At 37.7% G+C, this 27,892-nt stretch overlaps 1 protein-coding gene and 1 long non-coding RNA gene across 2 annotated transcripts in view; one reads left to right on the top strand and one right to left on the bottom strand.

Annotated features, from left to right (window-relative positions):
• Window positions 1-27,892, top strand: part of FAM184A (family with sequence similarity 184 member A) — an 80,230-nt gene that overhangs the window by 43,858 nt on the left and 8,480 nt on the right. Inside the window, 5 exon segments of the mRNA XM_040551977.1 lie at window positions 10,940-11,152; window positions 12,397-12,550; window positions 22,270-22,397; window positions 24,766-24,950; window positions 25,423-25,569. Of these exon segments, the coding sequence (XP_040407911.1) occupies window positions 10,940-11,152; window positions 12,397-12,550; window positions 22,270-22,397; window positions 24,766-24,950; window positions 25,423-25,569 (827 nt within the window).
• Window positions 161-27,886, bottom strand: LOC121067444. The gene is made up of 3 exons (XR_005818294.1): window positions 27,269-27,886; window positions 5,161-5,240; window positions 161-2,459 (listed from the first exon to the last, which is right to left on the bottom strand). It is a non-coding gene; the product is annotated as an uncharacterized LOC121067444 (long non-coding RNA).

Raw genomic sequence — 27,892 nt, 5'->3', positions numbered from 1 at the left:
GCCAGCTGTACTATCTCTTTTTCTGAGCTTTTAGTTATGGTGGTGATTTTACTCTTTTGTTTAATAGATTCTGAATTTAACAGAGGAAATTCATTAAAGACAATTTAAAACTAAGAGCTACCCAGCAACACAGACCAAAAAATCCCAGAACAATTCTGAGTTTTCAAAGTATTTTCACTGGGATATGATAAGAATACTAATAAATGTTTGCTTTGTTTCTCTGTTTAAGAATAAATGTGTTACTGGAATTCATTTCCATCTCTCTTTTGGTCTCATCTTCTTTTAATTTTTTCTCCCATGGTATTGTGTTTAGCTAAATTAAAAAGTACATCTAGTTTGTTTGAAATTGTGATATCTTCACATCTAAATAATCTTGTCTTTCTCATCATAAACTTTTAATTGGAATTTAATGATATCGGTTTTTGTTTGGAAGTATTTGAGTTAGTAAATCTGAAGGAGACTGAAAGACTTTTTAATTTTACCTGTCAGTGGATGAAAAGAGCATTAAATTCTTAGTACAGTATGTAATTAATGATGCATGAGTCATAAAGGAATTTAGCTTGATGTTTGGAGCTAACACTTCCAAAACTCGTAAATAGAAATCTAAACCAAATCCAATGGTAATACCATTCTTCAAATAAAATTTTAATCTCATTTGCATATTTTTTCCCCTCAATATAAGACCAAGACTCTAACAAGAATCTAGTTTTAAAGCATTACTCTTAGCCTGTTTGCTCCAGAATAATTGCTCATATATTCACAGGTAAGTATTAACCATCTCCATGCTTTTGCGTAGGCCCAGGAATAGTAAAAATAGATGCTGGAATTAATGAGAAAGAACTTAATGGGTAGGACAACATTTGTTTGTGATTAGTAGGTGTATAAAACTCTAGGTAAAGGGCCTTTCTTAACAGATACCTCTGTGGTCTAGGAAATGCTAACCAAGACGCATGAATAATCTTTAAAATCCTGAAAGCATTATGATAAATAAGTAAAATGAAATGAAACTCTAGTACCATTCAAAAAATGTTTAAAAAAAAAATAAATGTCCGTAGATGCAAATGATCTCTCTATTCAAAACTTTTTTTCCCTTGACCATTGAGCCTGCAGTTTGTCAGATGAAACGATCATAGTCCAAAATTTAACAGGTAAAATATGTCAAAATACCTAAGCATTTTGCTTATCAGTTTGATAGAATCCTACAACTAGAAAGAGAAGAGCTTAATCTTTTTAAAACAACAGGATGCTCACTACCTTGTGTTGCCTGGACACAGCATCTTCACTCAGGGTTGCAGCAAAACCAGGAGGGAATCAGGACCTATTAGATCTCAGAGATATTTATACATTTTAGAATGTCTCCTATATACTTCATTTTTCTCAATAGAAAACTGTTGGATTTTGACAGAGAGGAAGGGGAAGGGTCTCTAAATGCTGCTTTTTCTGATCAGCCAGACCAGGCAAATTTCGATGCAGTTTTTCCATTCCTAGTATGTCTACAAAATACTGAAGTAGGAAACATCTGCTTTCTAAATCTCTGCAGTCACCTGTCTTGTAAGCAGCAGGCAGCCAGAGACAGTAAATCAGCTGTAAAATCAGTTTTTCTCTTCAAACCAAAGAAGTGTCTCAAGAGAGTTTTGTTTATTATCATTATTTTTAGCTGGATAAAATGGACTTATGCCAACGGTCCCTTCAGCTTCCTCAACAGGCCCCTCAAAATAGTTTCTTTTACTAACATCAGATGGGCGCATATAGGTTTTCCTCCTCAGGAAGATTAGCAACATCAAAGGTCATTCTTAAAATGAGGCAATGATCTAGTAGTCTAGATCTGCTTTGATACAACAAATAAAGTTGGATCTTTCCCCACTTAGGGTTTCAGGCTTCAGCACAACAATTTCTGTTGCTGATGCCAGTTTTGAAAACTCAGTAAACCATATACTGAAGTCAGGTCTTGGCACAGTGTGACATTAAAATATCTTCAATAGGTACAGTGAGAAAGTTACATAACTCATCTTTGAGTGACATGAAGACCAATGCTGAACTTCAGTTTCAAGCCTCTGAAATGCGGTTGAGGGTTATTTTTATCCAAGAGAAACAACGAAATGAGAGAACTTCCACACATCCAATAAACTAAGGTCTTGCAGGAAATAGTGCAACTGAATGAAAAGAGAAATATCAGTGGTGCAGTAAAACTCCCTTCTTGAGGAAGGTGCAATGTACGATCACTTGGTATAACTTCATGGAAATCTCAGCTCTTTTAGGAGAGATGGTGAAACAGAAGTGGGAATACAAATCTTCCATGTCTTGCATAAAAGGTCTTTCAGTCCTATTCTTTAGCTCGCAGTGATCAGACGGTTCTAGAGATGCAGCAACCTCTATTCTGTTCCTCTGGGTCACTGAAGTTCTTCTCTTGGTTATATCTGAGGATTAGTTGTGTGTCTGCTGAGAAGACAATGCTTCTGCTAAAAAAAAAAGAAAAAAAAGGACAGCAAAGCAAGATATGAAAGCAAGATAGCTAATACTTAGATATCAAATCAATGTATGTATATCTGTGAAGCCTGACAGTTGAGCAAATTTTTCTTATATTACAATCATTTTAATTATCTTATTTTCTTATATTACAATCATATCACAAACCTTAAATTCCAACATGTAGAAGTAAGGAGGGCGACAGTTAAATCCACATTCTCTCTTTGCCCAGAGAAGCTGTGGATGCCCCATCCCTGGAAGTGGTCACAGCCAGGTTGGATGGGGCTATGGGCAACCTGGTCTGGTGGGAGGTGTCCCTGCCCATGGCAGGGGGTTGGAACTGGATGGTCTTTTAGGTCCTTTCCAACCCAAAGCATTCTATGATTTATTTCTCATCAGTTTCTGATTACTTTTCTCTATTGTAGAGTAAAGAGAGTTAATAATTACACCTCCATTCTTTTTGCTTCTCATAAGTTTTTCCCCAGGTTATGGGCCACACTGTAGAAGCAGTCACAATGATGTTTGAATTTTTACAGAATTTCTTAATATTTACACTGGACTTATTTTGATGTTCTCCATTCTAAATGTGTCCTGAGTCCTTTTCAATACAGAGCTGCATATCATTTTATTGCTACACATATTGCTGGATTCAATCCCTATACCTACATAACTATAATTTACTACTCTATCATGTATGTATTATATGAAAATTATTTACTTGCTAATAAAGGATGAAAATAATATGGCTATCAGATTTAGTGTTAATCCTAGTGCATCCCTGTTTGATTTCAGTGATGATTCACCTCTACCAGTTTTTGATTTATCATAGAATTATTAAGGTTGGAAAAGGCCTCCAAGATTATCTGGTCCAACCATCACCCTACCACCAATGTCACCCACTAAACCATGTCCGTAAGCACCATGTCCAACCTTTCCTTGAACACCCGCAGGGACGGTGGCTCCACCACCTCCCTGGGCAACCTGTTCCAATGCCTGACCGCTCTTTCCGAAAATAAATGTCTCCTGATTTCCAACCTGAACCTCCCCTGGTACAACTTGAGGCCATTCCCTCTGGTCCTATTGCTAGTTATCTGTGAGAAGAGGCCGACCCCCAGCTCCCCACAATTTCCTTTCAGGTAGTTGTAGAGAGCAATAACGTCTCTCCTGAGCCTCCTCTTCTTCAGACTAAACAACGCCAGTTCCCTCAGCCGCTCCTCACAGGACTTGTGTTCCAGGCCCTTCACCAGCTTCATAGCCCTTCTCTGGACATGCTCCAGGGCCTCGATGTCCTTCTTGTAGTAAGGGGCCAAAAACTGAACACAGTACTTGAGGTCTGGCCTCATCTTTTCCTTCACTAAGATTGTATGAACATACTTTTTTGGGGGAATTGAAATCTAATGTGATAATAAATTGAATAACATTAAAAAAAAAAAGTCCTCAAGAATTGCTTCTGTGCAATAGCATTTATTGCGCAAGTTTGTAATCTTGTTGAAGAAAGAAATCATGTTTTCTTTAGCAGGGCTTTTTCCATTGTTATGTTGTCTGAAACTCACCTTATTTTCACACTTGAAGTCTTTCTTGATTGACTCTTAGATCATCTTTTCCAGTCTTTTTCTTTTTTTCCAAGATTGATGTTTAGTTAGCTACCTATAATTAAATGCTTTTGAATAGTGCCGTGGTATTTAGAGATGTGAAGTACTTCAAGATTTGTGAAATACTTATGTGTTTGGGGTTTTGTTAAAAAGTAATAAGCTATACATTGAATGTTCCTGCATGTCTTTTTGAAAACCTAGGAATGTCAAGTATAAAAGCTCAACTTTACAAATATATTAAAATTATGTATATAGGTTTGTGCATGGTCTTCTTTCCACCCCTATAATCTTTGAATATTTCATACTTGCATAAGACTATTACTGTTCTCATTTCACAGTCTGCAATGTGGGCTGCAGAAAGATTGCTTTGAGTCTCAGGTAGAAAGAAATCTGTAACAAATCTAAGTACTGAGCTTAACTAGAGAGTGTTAGTCCAAAACCTTCACCAAAAATTCATTTTTCTTCTGTCTGTTTTCCAGATCTAAAACTTTTAAACTTGGTGAAATCACATATTAAAATGGTTAAAAATTGAAAATTAAATTTTTTAAAATTAAAAGCCCTCTTTATTCTGTTAGCCATAAGGCCAGTTTGGCAGCAAAGACAGACCATTTTTTTTCTTGGAAAAGAAATCTATTATTGTGTGAGCAGCAGGGGGCAACTCTCACTCTCTTAAATGTTCTTATTCATAGGGTAGAACTCAGAATATAGTTTCCAAAAGATATTTTTACTTGCACTTTATTTTCAGTGTAGAACACAACTAAGGTTTCTACTTCTACTTAATTATCAAGAAATAATTCCTGCTCTTAATAGCTTCCAACCTAAATTAGCGAGACAGATGGGAAAGGAAGCACAGAGAAATTTGTGGGTTTGCTCAGGTTGGCACTGGCAAAATTATCTGTTGAAGTCAGAACTGTTACATAGCAGTCTGTTGTCTGGTTCACTGGAGTATGATGCCTCCTAGTGTTACAGTCTTGATTGTAACTTGACTTTAACAATTTTAATAAGGCAATTTTGGATTTTCCACTATAATATTTTTTATTACTCCTTTTTGTAGATTCAGGAGAAGGAAAATATCTTCATTTTTATCTCTACAAAGTATTACCTAAAAGTTCCCAAGTTAAGTCTTCCAAGCTGGTGTAAAATACATGCTGTCTCCTTGAGAAAGCCGTCTTCTTGACCAACCTGTGCCAAAAGGAGAAATCGGTCATGCTGGATTTAAAATCGTTTTCGCTTCATTTCTGATGATTCTGTTGCGTGTGTGTGCCTTTCTGTGTAACTCATGTATATATAACATGCAGGCATTTATATATTTATATAGTGATATATAAGATTTGTATAACCAATAATATTTATATTGAACATTTAGTGATATATTTCTATTTTTGTTTTTCATTAGTAATCAACACCAATATAAGGTGGTACAACAAGGAATTTTGATAAAAGCTTTCAGAAAAAGTCTTTTATTTGCCCATCTGTTTCTGAATTTTAAGAAAAAATACTTAAATATTAATATTTGTCTTCATTACAGACTAAAATTGTTTTCTGCCTTCCAGCAGTGAAATCTGATCTTTACATTCAATATGCTTGTGCTTTCAGAGACACAGCTGACTGTTGATTGAGTCCTTATATAACACACTTTATAACAGTAATGCAAATTGGTGCACTTAATGGTCTCTCACCAGAATTGCTTCCATAAAGGAGAAGAGAAAGCAGCTGGATAATTTCCAAAATGTTCAGCTCTATAATAGGAGTATATTGCAGCATTATGTTGAAGAGATAATTTTATCCTGTAAGTTCAAAGCATAATGCAAGAAAATTCATCATTCTGTTAGGTGTTAGGTAGTTTATATGTGAAGTCAAAGCAACGTATTCATTTAAATTTTTTCCAAATGGTTTTCAACTTACTTTTTCCCTGGTCATATTATAATTAATGTTCTATGTTTTACTCTCCCTTCTTTATCCTTTTTCTTTACTTAGTTGATTTCTGAATGTTTCCCTTTATTCCTGTGATCTTTTCTTCATAGCGGCACTGTCTCGGTGAAGCTTTGCATAAATCTATCAGCAATGTAAGTGATTTGCACTTACAGCTTGTAAATAGGGCATGTTTGCACTAATAAATTTGCATAACCTGTAATATTGCTTTAAAGCTTTAGCCTGTGAAATAGAATACGTAACATTTGAGAGGAGAACATGTTTGCCGCTAGTTATCAAAAGCTTGTGTACTGCATCCATTCATCTGTGTAAATGTATATATCACTGGACATCAAACATTATGTACATATTCATAATATAAGCAATATTTTTATGTCATCATTAAAGCAAGCAAGCTTGTGGGCAGCGCAAATGTGTATTGCAGAGCTTTCTACAAAGCATGAGGTTGATGCTGTATTATAATTTGCAGTTTTGCAGTGCAAGTTATAATTGTAGCCAGAATATTCTTTCTTTCTATTTTTTATTTTTATTTTTTAAATTCTTAACAATATTTTTAATCTGCTGAAAACCTTAGATTAGAAGTATCAGAAGTTCAGAGAACAGTGTTCAGAGCTGTTTTCTTTTGAGTCTTCAATACAGTAATATATAGAGGCAAAGCTCCAAAGACATGTAAAGGGATGCACTTAAGAATATCTATATATGTATTATATAATCAAAACAGAAGAGTTTTTAAAAATAACTCTTTTTAAACTATTGTATATATTTTCAACAACAAAAAAAGAAATCCTTATTATCCATTAGAGTAGTAGACTAATCTGACTTGGTTGTTAGTCATTAACTCTCACTGTCCTGTGTTTTATAGCCTATTGATGCAAATAGGCATCTCCAGAGATTAACTCATTTCAGTCTGTGGTTTTGCAGTCACTTTAATCTGGTGGAAGTCTGAACTGCTCTTGACAAGGGTGTTCCTGATTTCTTCTAAGACGGCTTCCTGACCAGATGTTGGACTTCTCCCAGCCATTTCAGTTAAAATGTTTCATGCATTTCCAAGAAATAAATTAAAGAAAATTGCTTTGATCTTGCTTAAAATGTTTATAAATGGTACAGTGTTAATTATGAGAATGTGGGTAAGGGACTTAAGTAGGAGAGAGATTTATCTTGAAGCCCAAAATATGCTTTTTCTTGGCATCTTCATAAAAATCCATATGAATTTGACTAAGATACCAAACTCCAGTCAATTCCATTTGAATATTATCCTGAAAGGCTTTTTAGAAGGTAATATTTATTACCTGAGGTACTGCAGGACTGATCAGGACTTTCCCTAGAGGTACCCGAGGTACAGAAATGAGACAAGGACAAGTAAGACTGGACAGAACATCTGTCTAGTATCTCAGTGTTTCTGTCACAGGTACTCAGAGGAGGGCTATCTAAGTAAAAATTGTGGATTTTCCTTTATATTAATTTTTAAGCAGTTATTTGTATACAGTGTTCCCAGCAAGTTCAGAGAATTGGACTGAATAATCTCTCAAGACTATCCTAACTTACACATTCCTATGATTCTAAAAACAGTTAGGAAGAAGAAAATGAGCAAAAGAAGGGAAGAAGCAAGGGGAGAGATACTGGAGTACTGAATGGATTGAAGACAAGGAGTAGCTAGAGCCAAGTTGCCATAGTGACCTTAGTGACCTTGGGGAAACAAGCAAGCAAAAATGCATCCTGAGAGTTTATGGATGGTGGTTAAATAGGAACAGAGATAATCGAAAGAAGTGCAGGAGTTACCTAAAGGCACAGAGAGAAAAATAGACCTCCAGTCAGGGTGTGTTTTTTGCTAGGTGGTAGTGTTGCAGAGAAAGAGTAAATAAAGGCTTACAGATGGAAAGAAGGACCAAAGTAAAAAAAAAAAAACACAGAAAGGACCCCAGAAAGATGAGAGAAGAGACAAAGGCCCAACAGTGAATAAGAACAGATGGGGATGTGAGGAGATCAATGGAGAGTTTAGATAAAGTGTCTGGATTATTTTTTTTTTTCCTGGAGGAAAAAGACAGTCATAGAATGGAATCACAGAATGGCCTGGGTTGAAAAGGACCTTAAAGATCATCTAGTTTCAACCCCCTTGCTCTGGGCAGGGTTGCCAGCCACTGGAGCAGGCTGCCCAGAGCCACATCCAGCCTGGCCTTGAATGCCTCCAGGGATGGGGCACCCACAACCTCTCTGGGCAACCTAATAGTACAATACATGAAAATAGCACATACATGAAAATTCAGAGTTGACTGTACTGCCAGTGGTATGGTGCAAATCGATCTCATCAGTGGAGTGGAATTCTGGGGTTGAAAAGAATACCACATGTAGTTGCATTATTGGCTTGTTTGACCAGCATGGCAACCCTAGCCACGGTATGCTGAAAGGGATCAGCTGAGTAGTGGTGAGGATGTTGAGCAAGTTGGAATGCCATGACACAAGAGAGAATTTTTTTTGCATAGATAAGTAGCAGGTTGAAAGATAGGAATTAAATACAATATTACCACAGTGAAGTTAGATGATCAGTTGAGTTCTACAGATGTGCAATATACTTTCTTTTGCAGATTGCTTACAAAAAAAAGGTGGGAAAGTTTGCAGCTAATACAGAGTTATTCAGGGCAGGAAGGACAAAGATGGTTGAAGACTTGTAGAAGATTTGTAAAAAGCCAAAGGGACTCAACAACAAAATGACAGATGAAATTTGGCGTAGATAATTGCAGTGATGCATAAGAAAAAAACAAATTCTAACTTATTGTATTAAATGATGAACCTTGACTTGACTGTTACAACTAAAGAGAGTAGATTTGGGGATACTGATATATAATTCCATCACCTCAGTGCTTAGTAGCAGTCATACAAGCCAATAGAATATTAGGAATATGGTAGAGAAAAAGAGAACAAAGTTTGTAAAATCATGCCACTATATAAAAGCAGAGTTCACCTTCATCTTAAATAACTTACCTTCTGGCCACCTAATCTGAAAAAGAAATAGTAGAAAAGAGGCAAAAGTAGGACAAATATGACGATAGCTTTGAAATAGTTTTCATTCAAGGTGTGACTCAGTAAGCCAAAACTGTTCTGTCTAGAAAAGAAAGTAAGGAGGAATATGATGGAGATCTACAGAAAGATGAGTAGAATAAGTGAAAAAGAAAAAAACTTCCATTACAGGTGTAATAGGCATGTCTACTGAAATGTGGGAATTACCACAGGATTTTGTGGTTCCTAAAAACTTACATGGATTCAGATAGCAGTTGTACTTAATGGATCTTTCTGCCATGAATTTGTCCAAAAATACATCTTGAGGTTTAAGAAATAGCATCTAGTAGATGCTAGTAGATTTTAGAGTTATGATCCCTACATTTATGCCTTAGCCTGGGTAACAAGGGTTGGCCATTTCTGGAGTAGTAGTAGATTAGACAAACCTCTGACTGTCCCATTTGTATGTAGCATTTATATTTAATGTAGCCAGTAAAAGGTTTTGCATGTATAGTTCAGATTACAGAATGTAGTATAGGCCTTTGCATACTCCTTCAATTACAGTAAATTTCTTTCAGAGTTATTTGAAGTAAAATGCTGTTGATATAGGTTGCATGGAAGCTAGTGTATATATCCCCAGACACAAAGACCTCGTGAATTTTAAGTGCAACTAGCCATGGTCATTTCATTCAGATTAATTTGCTTGTTTTGTTTTAGTGCTAATTTTACTTTAAATGTAGCTTCTTTCTTTCAAATCTGCTTAAGCTATGTCCTTCTGAAAAAAAAAAACATGTTCAGCAACAATGTTCATGCTGCAAGTTGTCCCTGGTATGCTGCTATTAATTTTATTTAAGTGGTGGGTTTTAATGTTCTGTAAATCAATTAATTGATGTGCAATGTCTTAATTTGTCAAAATTAACTGTAAGATGCTGAATCAAATGACACTATCAGACTTTTCAATTCTAATTAAATTCTATGTAATGCTCTGAGGCTTGTAAAATATCCTTATTAATTCAAATCTTTTGTCATGTGACAATTTTATTTTTCCTTCCTTTGAGTCACTGCAACAAAATTCTTTTTTTGTAAAACATTGTTTTCAGAATTGGAGAGTGTATCTCTGTTGTTTGCCTCCAAAGGAAATAGAGGTTTAGTATTTTCAGTCTGAAAAGATGCTCTCTGATGTGAAGAACCAAGTATATAACATTATTACAAAGAGAAACTGGAACTTTTTCAAGGAGTGCAGTGTATTCTAATGTATTAAGATACTTGTTGGGTGAAAAGCGTCATTTGTAATATCAGGTATTTCTAAGAAGATGAGTATTTGTGACTCAAACTGCTTTGGTATTAGTTGAAAACCAGCAGAAAAATCACTCTCATAGTATTACTGAGCCAACAACAACAACGGAAAAAAGGATCTATCAAGTGCAACGTTTTACTTACCATGTAGTAGTCGTATGCTACCATTTCTTTTTAAATCAGAAAACTACCAGTAAGATAGGACCATACCATATCAAAAGATATAAAAATCCATCAATCTCAATGGCACAGGCTTTACTCCCCTATCCACTGCAGGATTTTCCATACAGAATTGATGTGATCTTCATCTGAAGAGTAGCTTATTTTAACAATCAAACATTTGATCTCGGACCTTGATAGTGTCATTTTTATTGATCTTTGCACAAAACCTAGAAGTAAATTTTGATGATTCAGCCATGAACAATCATGTAGCTAGTGCTGTAGTATCAACTTACAAATGTGAGAACCCTTACAAAGCTATTTACATGTAATGATTACATTCCTGAGGTATAACTTTAACAAGAAATTCAATGGATGGATGACATTGCTTATCCCTCTTAGTGTTCTGTTTAACTTTCAAGTGTTTTCTTCTTTTGAAAGTTTCTGGGAATTTGTTTTACTATTAATGACTAATTGGTATTTGCTGTTCTGTGGGTTAGATCTCCTTGCTGAAGCAGAATCTGGAGATGCAGCTTTCCCAGTCACAGAGCTCTTTGCAACAGCTACAAGCCCAGTTCAGTCAGGAGCGACAGAGGATGACTCAGGAGATGCAGGAATTAGAAGAAGAGCATCAGCAAAGGCATAAGTCACTTCAGGAGGCCCATATCCTTGCCTTTCAAAATATGGAAGAAACAAAAGAGCAAGAACAAAAGGCATGTTCATATGGGTATTCTCTATTATGTAGAGAATGTTATATACTCAGAGGGAAATAGTAAAGACTAAAAACTAGTCTAGTAAAACTATTTGCACAACTACTGAATTTCCTTTTCAGATGTTGTATCTTATAGTAACATTTTTATCTAGTTAAATCTGATTAAGACATTGAAAGTTATCTCTTATACTAGCATTATTTCACATCTTGCTTTATACTCTAGCAGCATGTTGGTATTTGTGTATATATATGTGCTTATACATACTTACGTATGCAGTCACATATATATATATATGTATAGTGTGTGTGTGTATATATATATATATAAAATCATTACCAACACACATTTCTTAACAGTAGTTTGAGATGGTCATCTATAAGATTATATTCCAGGTTTGATTTGGAAGAGGTTTCTTTTTTGCATTATATTTACCCAATTTTATGTGTTTTCTGATATCTCCTGTTGATTTACTCCTTTTGTAATGTATTTTAAATTTTCATTGTGTTAAAAATTTGTATAAACTGTTTTGCAACTTGTAAGGTAGTTCTTACATCCAGAATAATGTCATGCCTAAGATACTTTGTTCAAACCCCAGCTAAACCTGCTTTAAAATTGAAGTGTTGACAGGGCGTTGCACTTAAATAGGGTTTGTGTCTTTATGGTTTTGTTTTTTTCAGTTCAGATCTGAGGTGTACCTTTGCAATGAATATACCAGTTGTCCCCACATACTTGGTTCACATCATAGAATGGTCTTGGAGCACTTGTTGCATTCGCTTTGTTCAAAATGAAACAAGATGGTGTACTCCAGGAGCATTATGCTTAATACACCTTAATGGGAAGTAAAAATGGGTGTCACTGGGGAGCAAACACCCCCAAAAGTCTTCTGTGTACAGTAGACCCACCTATGGATCTGTTTAGTCTCATTGTTTGCTAATGTAAACATGTAAACTTAGTTTAAAAACAAACATAGTTTTTGTTTGTTTGCTTTTTAAGTTTTCTAACTGTGAGCAGAACAGTTGTTTTGATCTCAGGCAATCCTGATAACCAGCAGACCTTGAAAAATTACAGTAGCAGAACAAAGTAGTGAGAGAAGAAACTATAAGCAATATCTGTGCGTATCTAGAGTATGCCAGTGCCTGATTTTTGTTGTTGTTGGTGGTGGTGTTTTTTTTGCTGCCAGTTGTTTAATATTTTATAATTCCTAGGCTGCTATAGAATTAATCTTGTCCATTTGTATTTCATAGGAATTAGAAGAACGTTTACAACAAAAGCATTCAGAAGAACTTCAGGCACTCAAAGAAACACACAAACAAGCCATGGAAGGTTTCAAATTGGAGATGGAACAGGAACTTCAGACTCTACGATTTGAGCTGGAGGATGAAGGAAAAGCTATGTTAGGTACATTGTCTTCAAATTTGCAGATGGGTCCAAAAACATTATTTCTGCTCATACAAGTATACACGTGCGTGCGCACACGCACACAAACACACATATATATGTGTGTATTGTAACACTGTAGTGTATCTGGGTGTCGTTCAATTTTGACCTAATTGTTCCTCTTAAAATCAGTATAAGCTTTTACAGGTAAGTCAAAATTGTTCACTTTCAAAATCATACTCTTAATTTTTTTGAAAGGAGTAAGCAATGAAATTTAACGATGAATATTTTGGAAATTAACAGAGGATAGAATAGAAGCAGCAGGGTAGTTGCTTAGATTTCTATGTGTATTGATTTTAGGAGTATGAGCCCTAGCACTCTGTCTCTATAGGAAAGAAATGTTTGAGTCACTGATACATTGAATTACAAATAAGATTGTATTTTGTACTGCAGGAAGGGTTCAAGCTGTGTTTAAGAAGATGCAATGCTTCAGCCAGTTTAAGGAATGTGAAACAACAAATAAGACAAAACATAAGAAAACAGAGCTTGTTCCTTGTTTATTTTCTTAATAATGTAGATGAAATGTCATTTTTTTGTGTTTGAAAAAGGAACCATTTTTTTCACAAGCAAATTATGATCTTTGAACACATAATCTCAATCTAGCATATGCAAGATAGATGCATATAGATAGATGAGATAATGTGATAATTAGAGAAAGGACAGAGATAACGTGCTTCTACTCCACAACACTTGAATACTTCATAGTTTTGTGTTTTTGCTGGATCTAAAATTTAAGTAATCCCCCCACACACACACTTTTTTCTGCTGACAAAAGAGCACAAGTCAGTTTTGGAAGGGAATTGGAATGAGGCAAGCAAGATGTCGTGGTAGACAGACTTCAAGAATTTCACATGTAAAAGAAGGTTTTGGAGGAAAACAGATGTCTGTGAATGGTAAGGTTTAAAGAATACCGACAGTGGTATAACACAAAATGGTGAGGATTGAGAAAGTCCAGAAAGAAACTTCACAGAAGTAGAAAGGGTGGCCTGATACCTGGCATTGATGTCAAAGACAAGAAGACTGCAGTGCAAGGTAGTAAAGAAGCAGGAAATGCAGAAGAGAAGAAAAGGAGGATGTCTGTTGTGGCATCTTGGAAGTCTGGAATGTAGAAATTACAAGGGTAGCATAAAAAAAAAAAAAGTAAAGATAGATTGCATCACTCCAAGCAGGAGATAAGTACACAGAAGGTATTTTCTTTTCAGACAGGAAGGAAAAGTCAAATTTAGAAACACTGCAGAGAAAAAGCTACAACAAAAAAGACATGCATGTCTTTTTTATTTGTTAACAGCAGCCAAAACCAGTAGATATAAGCCTTAAAACAAATAGTTAAATATATGTAGAAATAATTGTTTTTCTAAGGGCTGTGACATTTCACTGATGTTTTCTGTCTAACCTCTGCTTTCTGTGTCCATGTTACGTGTCAGGAAGTTATCACTGGGAATGCAGTGGTTTTTTTTGTGGCTAGGTACGAACATAGCTCCTCTGAGAAAATGAACATCTTATCTCATACAATGCACATCTGAATAAAATTTCACTCATGTCAGTGTCTCTGTTCCCAGAACTCTATCTTCTTGTACCACCTGAGCATCTGTTCCACTTCATTTAGCTCAGTCTTTCTACCAGAAAAAAATAAAGGAGACATCCTGTAGTTAGAAGAGCTTCAGCTAGACGTTGCAACTCATCGAAGTTGGACACTTGTCTATTTTTGTTTGCAGTCCCTGGCCCAGTATTTGGAGTGGACTTATACTGTGGTTAGTTTTGACCAGTTAACATCATTTTACTGGCTGGAGAAGATTTCTGAAGAATGTATTTTGGAGATCTCCCACCAAATAGGAGTAACTGTTTTGTCTGGATGGTATTTAGTTTCTTCATCAGTATTTCTACCACTTGTAGCCATATGTTGTGGTTTAGCCCGGCTGGCAGTCAAACACCACACAGCCGTTCGCTCACCCTCCCCCCTCCCTCTCCGGGATGGGGGAGAGAAACGGGAAAGTGAAGCCTGTGAGTTGAGATAAAGACAGTTTATTAAGACAGGGAAAAGAATAACAACAATAATAATAATAATAATAGTATTAATAGTAATAATGTGTACGAAATAAGTGATGCACAATGCAATTGCTCACCACCCGTTGACCAATGCCCAGCCTATCCCCCGAGCCGCCCCCCCCCCCCCGGCTAGCCACCCCTATATATTGTTCAGCATGACGTCAGATGGTATGGAATACCCCTTTGGCCAGTTTGGGTCAGCTGTCCTGGGTCTGTCCCCTCCCAGCTTCTGCTGCATCCCTAGCCTGCTCGCTAGCAGGACAGAGAGAGGCTGAAAAGTCCTTGGCCTGGTGTAAGCACTGCTCTACAACAATTAAAACATCAGCATGTTATCAGCGCTCTTCTCATTCTAATCCAAAACATAGCACCCTGCCAGCTACTAGGAGGAAAATTAACTCTGTCCTAACTGAAACCAGGACAGATATCCACCCCTTATTCCATACCATTTATGTCATGCTCAGGTTACACTCTTTCCAATACCTTCTAATTAATCACCATTTTCATCTATGATATATAGCAACCATGGTAGCGATGACATACAGTGTTATATGATAATTAACATATTATAATTCAACTCATGGGCTATTCTCACCCAGTATTAGGTCCCCTTGAGGTACACACCGGACCTCCCCATTCTCTTGCATTACCCACCAAGTGCATCCAGGTCCCCGAGCAAAAGCAATCCCACGAATGGGCTTGCCTTTTCCTGAGGCGGGAGTAGCCCAGACTGTCTTACCCAGCATGTTTCTTACGTGCACTACAGGAACTTTATCCCCTTCTACAGTGCGTAACAGGTTTGATTGGGCAGGTCCAGCTCGGTTGGCAGATCCTCTAGTATTGACTAACCAGGTGGCCTTTGCCAGATGTGTTTCCCAATTTTTGAATGTCCCAGCACCCATTGCTTTCAGTGTAGTCTTTAACAGTCCATTGTATCGTTCAACTTTCCCGGAGGCTGGTGCATGATAAGGGATGTGATACACCCACTCAATACCATGTTCTTTGGCCCAAGTGTCTATAAGGTTGTTTCGGAAATGAGTCCCATTGTCTGACTCAATTCTTTCTGGGGTGCCATGTCGCCATAGGACTTGCTTTTCAAGGCCCAGGATAGTGTTCCGGGCGGTGGCATGGGGCACAGGATATGTTTCCAGCCATCCGGTGGTTGCTTCCACCATTGTAAGTACGTGGCGCTTGCCGTTGCGGGTTTGGGGGAGTGTGATGTAATCAATCTGCCAGGCCTCTCCATATTTGTATTTCAGCCATCGTCCTCCATACCAGAGAGGCTTTGACCGTTTGGCTTGTTTAATTGCAGCACATGTTTCACAATCATGAATAACCTGTGCTATAGTGTCCATGGTCAGGTCCACCCCTCGGTCACGAGCCCATCTGTATGTTGCATCTCTACCTTGATGGCCTGAGGTGTCATGGGCCCATCGGGCTATAAATAATTCACCTTTATGTTGCCAGTCCAGGTCCACCTGAGCCACTTCAATCTTAGCAGCCTGATCCACCTGCTGGTTGTTTTGATGTTCTTCAGTAGCCCGATTCTTGGGCACATGAGCATCTACATGGCGTACCTTTACAACCAGGTTCTCTACCCGGGCAGCAATATCTTGCCACAATGCAGCAGCCCAGATGGGTTTGCCCCGGCGTTCCCAGTTGTTCTGCTTCCATTGTTGTAGCCACCCCCACAGGGCATTTGCTACCATCCATGAATCAGTATAGAGATAGAGAACTGGCCACTTTTCTCGTTCAGCAATATCTAAGGCCAGCTGAACGGCTTTCACTTCTGCAAACTGACTCGATTCACCTTCTCCCTCAGCAGCTTCTGCAACTCGTCGTGTAGGACTCCATACAGCAGCTTTCCATCTCCGATGCTTTCCCACAATACGACAGGACCCATCAGTGAACAGGGCATATTTCTTCTCATTTTCTGGTAGCTTGTTGTACAGTGGGGCTTCTTCAGCACGGACCACCTCCTCCTCTGACGATATCCCAAAGTACTTGCCTTCTGGCCAGTCCATAATCACTTCCAGGATTCCTGGGCGACTGGGGTTTCCTATTCGAGCCCGCTGAGTAATCAGTGCAACCCACTTGCTCCATGTAGCATCAGTTGCATGATGTGTAGAGGGGACCCTTCCTCTGAACATCCAACCCAGTACCGGCAGTCGGGGTGCCAGGAGGAGCTGCGCTTCAGTACCGACCACTTCCGAAGCAGATCGAACTCCCTCATATGCTGCCAATATCCCTTTTCGGTTGGAGTATAGCGGGCCTCAGATCCTCTGTATCCCCGACTCCAAAACCCCAGGGGTCGACCTCGAGTTTCCCCAGGTTCTTTCTGCCAGAGGCTCCAGGTGGGGCCATTCTCCCCGGCTGCGGTGTAGAGCACATTCTTTACATCTGGTCCTGTTCGGACTGGCCCAAGGGCTACTGCATGAACTATTTCCTGTTTAATTTGTTCAAAGGCTTGTCGTTGCTCAGGGCCCCATTCAAAAGCATTCTTCTTACGAGTTACTTGGTAGAGCGGGTTTACAATCAGACTGTAATTTGGAATATGCATTCTCCAAAACCCCACGACACCTAGGAAAGTTTGTGTTTCCTTCTTGCTAGTTGGTGGAGACATAGCTGTTATTTTGTTGATCACATCCATTGGGATTTGACGACGTCCATCTTGCCATTTTATTCCTAAAAACTGGATCTCTCGTGCAGGTCCTTTAACTTTATTTTGTTTTATGGCAAAACCGGCCTTCAGAAGGATTTGGACTATTTTCTTCCCTTTCTCGAAAACTTCCTCTGCAGTGTCACCCCACACAATGATGTCATCGATGTACTGCAGGTGTTCAGGAGCCTCCCCCTGCTCCAGCGCAGACTGGATCAGTCCATGGCAAATGGTAGGGCTATGTTTCCACCCCTGGGGCAGCCGATTCCAAGTATATTGGACTCCCCTCCAAGTGAAAGCAAACTGTGGCCTGCACTCTGCTGCTAGAGGGATGGAGAAAAATGCATTAGCAATATCAATTGTGGCATACCACTTGGCTGCCTTTGATTCCAGTTCGTACTGGAGTTCTAGCATGTCCGGCACTGCAGCACTCAGTGGTGGCGTGACTTCGTTCAGGCCACGATAGTCCACTGTTAGTCTCCACTCACCATTAGACTTTCGCACTGGCCATATGGGACTATTAAAAGGTGAATGGGTCTTGCTGATCACTCCTTGGCTCTCCAGTTGACGAATTAGCTCGTGGATGGGAATCAGGGAGTCTCGGTTGGTGCGATATTGCCGCCGGTGCACAGTTGTGGTAGCGATTGGCACTTGCTGTTCTTCAACCCTCAGCAACCCCACAACAGAAGGGTCCTCTGAGAGACCGGGCAAGGTAGACAACTGTTTAATGTCCTCTGTCTCTAAGGCAGCTATGCCAAAAGCCCAGCGGAACCCTTTTGGGTCCTTGAAATATCCTCTTCTAAGATAGTCTATGCCAAGGATGCACGGAGCATCCGGGCCAGTCACAATACGGTGCTTTTGCCACTCATTTCCGGTTAGACTCACTTCAGCTTCCAATACAGTTAACTGCTGGGATCCCCCTGTCACGCCATAAATACAGATGGGCTCTGGCCCTTTACAGCTTGATGGCATTAGAGTACATTGTGCACCGGTGTCTACTAGAGCCTTATACTTCTGTGCGTCAGACGTGCCAGGCCATCGAATCCACACAGTCCAATAAACTCGGTTGTCCCTTTCCTCCCCCTGGCTGGAGGCAGGGCCCCTCTAGTCCTGGTCAGAATCTTCACTTCTGTGTTTAAAAGACTGCCTGCTAGAAGTTGGAGCAGCAAACTTTTCAGAGAACCCCTTTCTCCCGATTGTTTTCTTTTGCAACTCACGTACCCGTGCCTCTAGAGTCTCAGTAGATTTTCCATCCCATTTTCTCATGTCCTCTCCATGGTCACGTAGGTAAAACCACAGGGTGGTGCGGGGTGTGTACCCACCATATTGTCTTCTTTGCATGGATGCACGTTTACCCCTAATAGCCGAGACGCTGGTTTGTACAGGTGGGGAAGAAAATACACTCTCTTTAAGTTGCTGGACCTCTTCAATAAGTTTCTCCAAAGTATTCTCTTTTAGTTGGTGGCCACTGGTTTCCGAAGTATAGAGTCGACGACAGTGCTGAGTACAAATACCAGGTTAGAGTCATGACCAGATACTTCATCATTTCATAAGCCATCGTTACACCACACAGTACCATAACAATCTTAAACCAGGGCCCGGAAAGGGTAAACAGCACGACAGGGAGCACATACAGAAAGTAACTTGCTATAAAACTCAATTTGGGAAACAGGCACAGCAGACTTGAGATTAAGGCAATCAACATTGTGACTAGCAACTATTAAGCAGGTCGAATACTTATACCAATTTTAGTTTAACACACTCTGGTCAAATCTGTCGATATCTCAACCCTTCGAGCCCCACGTTGGGCGCCAAATGGGCTGTTGTGGTTTAGCCCGGCTGGCAGTCAAACACCACACAGCCGTTCGCTCACCCTCCCCCCTCCCTCTCCGGGATGGGGGAGAGAAACGGGAAAGTGAAGCCTGTGAGTTGAGATAAAGACAGTTTATTAAGACAGGGAAAAGAATAACAACAATAATAATAATAATAGTATTAATAGTAATAATGTGTACGAAATAAGTGATGCACAATGCAATTGCTCACCACCCGTTGACCAATGCCCAGCCTATCCCCGCAGCCGGCCCCCCCTCCACCCCGGCTAGCCACCCCTATATATTGTTCAGCATGACGTCAGATGGTATGGAATACCCCTTTGGCCAGTTTGGGTCAGCTGTCCTGGGTCTGTCCCCTCCCAGCTTCTGCTGCATCCCTAGCCTGCTCGCTAGCAGGACAGAGAGCTGAAAAGTCCTTGGCCTGGTGTAAGCACTGCTCTACAACAATTAAAACATCAGCATGTTATCAGCGCTCTTCTCATTCTAATCCAAAACATAGCACCCTGCCAGCTACTAGGAGGAAAATTAACTCTGTCCTAACTGAAACCAGGACACCATAGAAGCATAACTTTGTATCCTCTGTCACATTATTACTTGCAGTCTCCTCTCACAAATAAGTCCTTTGTAAATGTAGGTCTGTAGTCACGAAGTGTATAAAGATTTGAAGCTTAATTTAAGTGAAACTGTGAGACACAGAAATCCAGAACTACAGTCCCCAAAAGTATAGTCTCCAAAACACTAAACTCTCCTCCATCTCTCGAGGGGGACGGAAAAAAACAAAACAAAACAAAATGTTACAGGTTGATTTGTAAAGTTTAGTTGGTGCCAAAAATGCTGTTCATACATGTATTTGTAGAAGTGCTTTCCATCTGAGCAGAGCTGAACAGCTCAATGACTGTTACCTGCCCAAGCCTACCTACAAACCAGATTCTCACACTCAAGGGTCTCTGAGATGGCCCTCCACGCCCAGTATTGACAGACAAGCTCCTGTTGTAATTTACTTGAATAGGTATTGCTTAGAAAGCACAGAAGCCACAGGCAGTGCTATTCAGGATGATGGTGCTGGTGCCCATCTCTTGTATAACAGATTACTGGGCAGAGCATGCCCTTTCCCAGTTAAAGCAGCACCGGGTGGCTACACACATGGTTTCTGTTCTGTGGAGCTGAAACCAATTTTCAGTGAGTAAATGAAGAGTGATCGTTCTGTTAAATTTTTTGGTTCTCCAATTGAGAAGTGGAGCTATTCAATAAACCTAGCAAAAAATTAATGCAAAATAATGTGCTTTTTTCACACAATGTGGAATGGACCTGTGGAATTCTATACCAGAGGACATTTTAACGTGCTTTCAGAATGAACTGGACAAGTTTGTGGGGAAAAAAATACATTGAGGGCTATTAAAACTAAGACAAACCTTTGATTCGGAAAGGTCCCTGAGATTTAAATTGTTGATGACTAGAAATGTATTATCAGGCGGTATCATCACTTGCTTGCCTATGCTTGAGCTTTTCTTTAGGCATCTGCCTTTGTATTCAGGACAAGGTAGACCTTTGGTCTAGGACAGTATGGTGATTGTTATGCTCTGTCTTTCAAAGCTTTTGATATTCTGAGATGCCTAATAGTCACGCTCATGTAGGGATTTAGATGGAGTCTGAATACGCATCCTCCATGTCTGAGAATTGTTGGAATGCTGCTCAACTAAAAATGTTTTTAAAAAATAGCTGACGTATCATAGCAGCAAAATGATAATTTAATAAATAAGGGATTGTATAAATACAGGAATTTTAAAAATATGTGAACTGAATGGGAAAGTTGAGTTGAGGATTATATCAAAATTATGTAAAGTGCATAAGTAGAAAGGCAAGTGTTGCAGCTGAAAACATCATTTCATCCTTGCTTCCAATTGACAGTAAAAGCTTAGCATGCATCTAGCCAAGGATGTCACTTAAGGTAGAGGAAATAATTCTCTTAAAATCTAGAAAAAGCCTAAATCTCGCTTTTCATCTGGTTTAATCTGTGATGGAGAAAAATGCAAATCACAAAATCTGGTAAACAAGAACACTGAAAATGTAAAAGAAGTGGAGAGTAATTATGAAGGTATAAGAAAATATACAAGAATCATGAAATATTTGAAAGATATAAATTATTGACAAGGAACATGTAACACGAGAGTAAATGACATCAGGAAAATTTTAATGCAGAAGTAGTAATAATGTGACATGGAATGTCAGTGACAGCTAATTAAAATATAAGTGGAGAAAAGTTATTTCCTCTTAATACTGACAAACTTGTTATCATAATCAGTGATGATATTTGTATTTAATAACTAATTCTCACCCAAAATTGAAAAGATAAGTATTAGAAGAAAAATATAGTGAAATATAGTGCTAAGGACAAATAATCTAATGGGAAAGGTCTTGACTTTGCCTGAACAAATGTAAGGGGAATTCCTCTTCTACAACAGACTTCTTCTAAGGGAAGACACTCCATCTCGTTTTCTTTCCCCTCTGTAAAACTGGAATAAGAATGAATCATCCCCCACCTTCAGTAGTATCAGGAGAGCAAACATAGTTAAGATCATGAGGTGCCCAAGGCACTGTAGTTAGGGAGTTTGTATGAAAATACCAGAAGGAACAGTGGCACGCACAAATAAGAATTCATTATAGATTCCATTTAGAGACTTGTTCTTTAAAATGTTCTCATCAGTTTCCTTTTGCAGAAGCTTCCAACATGTGTATGTATAGATGGTTGAATATGCATATATAAAACCCATTTGCAAAAATGAATGTTTGTTCTGTTACCTGTGGCCAAGTAATAGCAAATACTCAAGTTTTCAAAACTTCATTTTCAAATCTGGCTATAAATACTTTTACATAATAGGCCATGCTTTTGAAGAAGGGATAGAGAAACCATCATTCTAAGGTATTTTCTAGTAGCTTGTATTTTAATATTGAATAAATCTGAGTCTGTCTAAACCTTTGTGGCTGTAGAGCTCGAATGAGTTCAACCTATTCAACAGAAATTTCATGTGGCTAATATAAGCAGCGTGTGTTAGGTCAGCGACAATACTTGAAGGAGCTGGACTGTTATTGTTAATTCATAGTAAACATTTGCAAAATAAGCTTTTCTTTTTGTTCACGGTAACTAGCTTCCTTGCGCTCAGAGCTAAATCATCAACATGCAGCAGCAATTGACCAACTAAGGCACAACCATCAACAGGAACTGGTAGCTGCCAAAATGGAGCTTGAAAGAAGCATAGAACTTGGCAGAAGACAGGTAGGAGGCATTGCTGGCAACTTGTTGGAAAATAATCGGTATTTGTTTTCTATTAGCTGGAGGCAATAACTGTTGTGGAAATGTAAGGCGGAATTTACTCTTTGAAAGTCAGCCAGCACCAGCAGGTAATGCATCCCTACCAATTAACCTAAATTTTTTTGCTTAGCTTTTTCTTCCTTCAGCAAACTTCTTTAGATGCTTAGTAAAGGCTGTCATATCAAGGCAGTTTCCTTTTAGAGTTGTGCAGCCATCTTGGAGCACACTTACTTGCCTTGGGGGGAAAGTGCTGATTCCTGCAAAATTCTACTTGTCCTCAGTGGCCAGCAGGACTTGAAAAGAAAAAAAAAACACTATTTCTCTCCAACACTAAGTGATATGGTGTCAAATTATTGCTTCAAACTTAAAATGTAGCTTAGTATCTTCTATTTTTAGGCGCCAAACTGGAAAAGATAAATTAGCTTCTAAAGAAAGTAGAGAAGACCTAACAACTTCCAAGTTTTTCGTATATAAAAACAAAACCTCCAAAGCTAATATGGACTACAGTTGTTTTCAGCAACCAAGTGATTCATTCACTTATATTTATAATTTTTCACGTTATACAGAATCAGTTTTTCCACTAGTAACTAAAATTTAAAGCTTCATCTCTATTTGAAAGGAAGCCAGACTCCTGAAAAGAAGAAAACAAAGAAATTTCTTCATTTGCATATAGAATAGGCTTTTCAGGATTCACTTACTAATAGTCCAGTACCAGAGAAGTGGAGTGCTTTTACAAGTAGGTTAATAGAGTAAACATTTAATTGGATATAGCCTTTACAGCATGACATTCAAGGACAAGCCCTTTTTATTTATTTATTTTTTCCCTCCCCTGTTCTTTGTGTCCTTGTGGGTTTGAAAGCATGAGCAATACAGGCAAAAATGTGGTGCTGTCAGCAACAATGAAAGAAAACATGGAGGATTTAATAGGATGTAGTTTCAATGTCCTGTTTAAGCTTAGAGACACCCAAGTAAGATGTAAGAAACCAAAGTTAAAATTTAAGAGCATGTGTTTGATCCAACCAAATGCCTTGTACTTTTGACTTCAGCACAATAAGCTGCTAAGTACATACTTCAGTTATGCTGAAGGCAAAGCAATCGCTTGATTGGGATGCCTATCACTTTAGAGGATCAGAGATGAACAAGATGCAGAGAAATGAGAATGGGATGATTTTATTTGCTAATTTTTGAATATTTAAATATGTGGACATAACATTTTTCTTAAATAACTTTTCATAACTTTTTTCTTTTCCATGTTTTTTCTTATAGGTTTAATATAGGCTTCCTATGGGGAGGAAGAGAGTTATTTTTAAAACTCTGTTTTTAAGGATATACAATAATATTTGTGCATTAGGATATGTTTGTATTTCCTGGGTGCATAAAGGCACAAGACACAATTATGCATAAAACTACTTTGAAATCTTTGCTTTTTTTCTATTTGTGCAAACCGCACGTTTTTAATTATTGTATTAATTATTGTGAAACTGTAAGAAGTGGGATAGATGGAAATGGAAAACCTTGAAAAAGGTTGATTTTATTCTTTGTAAACTGGTTGTAAACATTATCAAAACCATTGGAATTGGATCCAGATAAGTTTTCCAGATGTTAACTGCATTGGAATTTCTTATGTGAAAAGAATGACTTTTATTGATTTATTGGACACAATGTAAATATTATATAAACAAACCACACATTAAGGGCATTTTAAGTGATATTTTGTACTAAGAAATTACAACAAACCAAAAAAACACATGTAAATGCAAACATTTTACATAGATGGGCTCTTTGACATGTATTGTGCTGTGAGATATTTCTGACCCTGGTATTCATATGTGCATTAGAGAAGAGACTTCTGAATTACAGTGTTTGTGGGCACAGGGCATACATTTTACACTATTTCATCCCATTGTATGGGGTTGTGAGGGGAAAAACAGCTATGATTGTCCTTCAGCTTCCCCGCATTGTATGTTCAAGAGGTAGAAATTCCTAAATTCCCAGTCCCATAGTTCTTTGTAGTATTTGTTTTTGTTGTGTATGTATGGGCAAAAGGAAAATGTAATGAAATGCACAAACTTTAACAGGCAATGACAATGTTTTAAATTCTCCCACAAATGTTTGCTTGTTACATAACTTTGATTTCATTGTTATTTGTACTTGCACACAAGAAAAAAAATCTCTTAAGTTTTAATTGTAATTTGTGTCAGCATTAAAAAAAAAGGAAAGAAAAAAGTCTATTGAATGGAAAATTCTGTTCAGCTGTTGTCTTCTGAAAACAAGTATTGTGCTTTTGAGATACAAGTCTAAATAGTTTTTGCTGCTGCTACTTATGTCACAGGAGAAAGAATTTTTATGCCGAATATCAGACCTCCAAGATGAACTGAGACATCGAGACCATCATATAGCTGAACTGGACAAAGAGATTCTGCATCTTCATGACAATATAAGTGCATTGACCAAGGAACTAGAGTTTAAAGGGAAAGAAGTTCTTAGAATACGCAGTGAATCTAACCAACAGATCAGGTATGAATTTTTCCATTCTAACCTCAAACACATATTGCCTCACGTATTGTTTTACTTAAGATATTTTATCATTTGCAGCTTTTAATTTATCCTTTTAATCAAGTGGCAGTATATACCATTTAGTCTTCTTCATAAAAAGCTGTGCCCATTACTGGTACAGTTTGTGAATATTACCATACAGTTAATCTGCATTTCAGTTACACACTTCGGCATATTCTAATAACAGTCTGCTCAAGTGTGTTTTTTTTTATTCATTATGCTTGTTTATTAAAAAATAAAAAAGCATTAAAGGAGATGCATTTTCAATGAAATAAGCTAGAAGATTGGAGGACAGTAAGTAGTGGGTTTTGAAGAATAATTCCTTTCTGTGTTGTCATTGTGTAAAAGCTGTTAAAAGCATGGCAGAAATTCATGATGAGCAAATCAGTCTGATTTTAGAATAACTTTTTTTAACAAAAAATAAATTAAACAGGATGCATGAGCAAGATTTAAGCAAGAAACATGAGAAAGAGCTGGATGTCTTGGCAGCAGATCACATCAGAGAGAAACAAAGCATGCTGGCAGATTTTAATAAGACCCAAGAGCTGCTCAAGGAAATTAATTCAGCTTTACAAGTTTCGTAAGTTTTGTTACATTAAAAAAGTTTGTATGTAGCTGCGTTTGAGTCAACATTAGTTCATTCTGGGTGTCCATAAAGGTCACTGAAGATACTGCAGTGGTGCAAAGTACAAAACCTTTCTCACATATGAGCCTATTGGACAACACAATTGTTGTAAGCCTTAGGGGAATTTAACCAAGATAATTGTTAGTGATTTGAGACCAAAAATTTCAAGGAGGAAAGATATAAATATGTGCGGTTTCTTAAAAAAAAATGGGTAAAACATGTTGTTGTTTTTTTTCTCAAACATTAATGCATATTTTTGATTATACAAAAGTTTCTTCAGCAAGTTTAAAACTAGTACAGTAAGTACAATATTAGCTATTTAGAAGTGTGATTATACCAAATGAGTGATACAAACAGCTTCAGGTTTGCTAGGAAGCCTAGGAAAATTAGTGTCTGAAATGGATTATACAAGTTAATAGAATACTTAGGATGCTTCTGAGTCAAAATGTCACCTGGGGTTAGACTACATCATGGCAGGAGTGGTGTAGTAATAGGTTGTCTAGCCAGAGTTTTCTTGGCTTCCACAATCTTCATTCTTTATCCCTGTCTGTGATGTAGCCCATTTGGTCTGGTAACCCAATGTTTCTTGCTAACGCTCCATAGGGCATTGAGAGCTTCCTGACACAAAGTGGTCACTGAGGATTTGTAATGTGCAGCACAAGTTGTATGGCAGAGAGCTAATACCGGTTCTAAGTATAGGGTAGAAAAATTCTCTAAGAAAAATAACAACTAATAATGGACAGTAAAACTAAATGCAATCTATTCTGTCTTAACAATATCAGCACTCAAAAACTGTCGATAATCGAGTAGTAAAATTCTAGTTCTTACTCCTTCATAATCATACGCATGCACAGTTCTCTGAATATCGGAAAGTAAAATGACAGCTGTGCATAAACCATGTATTATACTCTGGGGATCTGTATACAGTAGCTTAACCTAGCATAAAATGTATACATGGAAATCAAGCCAGCTGAGCATATTGCTGTTCTGCTGAGTCAAATGCATTTTCTGCAAATAAAAACAGTCATGTTGTTCACATTCGTAATGTTTTATATAATAGATTACATAATCTCCTCAAGTTATTTACAGGTTGTTTGAAGGCTATAATTCAATATGCACTGTTTTTTCAGTTGAAACTCAAAGTCAAAATTACTTGTGGAATTAAGTTTGAGCTGACTGACGCCTTAAATTCATAGTTTTTTTTCTTAGGAATATTTTTTTCACCTGAATATGTTCTGAACTTGGTACGCTGGTCTATATGAATGCTGAATATGTGAGACAAATATTTTAGTAGTTTCCTTTAGAACTATGTTTAGCATCATGAACATTATGTCTGTTTTAGAGATATACAGACATTTGAAATTATCGTGTGTCTTCAAAACTCGTTCTTTAAAAAGAAACAAGGGATTTGTGCAGTTACTTGTGCAATTTTCCCCTCTCAGTTGGCTTATTTCACTTTCTCTCCTTTAATGCTTTCCCACTAGGCATTTCAGATTTCTTCCTGTTTCTTTTTTTTCAAGCATTTATCAATTGTGGCATTCTTTTTAATTCACATATCCTAATATCCAGGTTTTATTGCTTTTTCTTTTGCAGCGTAGTCCTTTATTTCAACTCTAATGGTACTAAGTTGCTTTTGCGGAGAGGAATTAGTTACCTTTTAGTCTTCGGTGTTCTTGGATATCTTTGTCCATTAGTTCCACTTGAACTGAGGAAGATGATGCCAGTATCCAGTATCACAAGCATGCGTCTTTATTCAGAGTAGTCAACCCTATTAAGAGAAAAATGATATTGTTTGGTTTCTTCACCAAGAAAAGTCAATTGTCAGCTTTTAAAATTAACATTACTATTAAATATAATGCAATGTAGTTCTTTTATTATATGTTATTAAACAGTCTCAGCTATGTCTGCCTGTAGTTCTACTGTCCACTTTTTTTTTTTTTTTTTTGGAGTGCCTTGTTTTCAGTCTGGCTTCCAAGAGCCTTTTTTCAAAGAACTAATACTGCATGTATAAGAGGGGATGTTAAGATTTTGGAATTTTTGCACAAAATTTCAGTTACTGTAGCAAAGATTTGGTTTTTTTTGTTTGTTTGTCTGTTTTTTAACTAGACAAAGCTCAGTGATAATATAGAATTAACTAACTTCAAGGAGGAAAAGAAAATGATTTTCTGTTTTTAATTCCTTGAAATCTCGTTTATACAAATCAAAGTTTTGACTTTATTCACTCATCATTTAATGCTGGATCAGACTAAACGCGGGGTATTTTTTTCTTTCCTATAAA

Source organism: Cygnus olor, chromosome 3 (assembly GCF_009769625.2).
Source record: "Cygnus olor isolate bCygOlo1 chromosome 3, bCygOlo1.pri.v2, whole genome shotgun sequence".
In the NCBI taxonomy this organism is placed as follows: domain Eukaryota; kingdom Metazoa; phylum Chordata; class Aves; order Anseriformes; family Anatidae; genus Cygnus; species Cygnus olor.
This window is presented reverse-complemented; position numbering and strand designations above follow the sequence as displayed.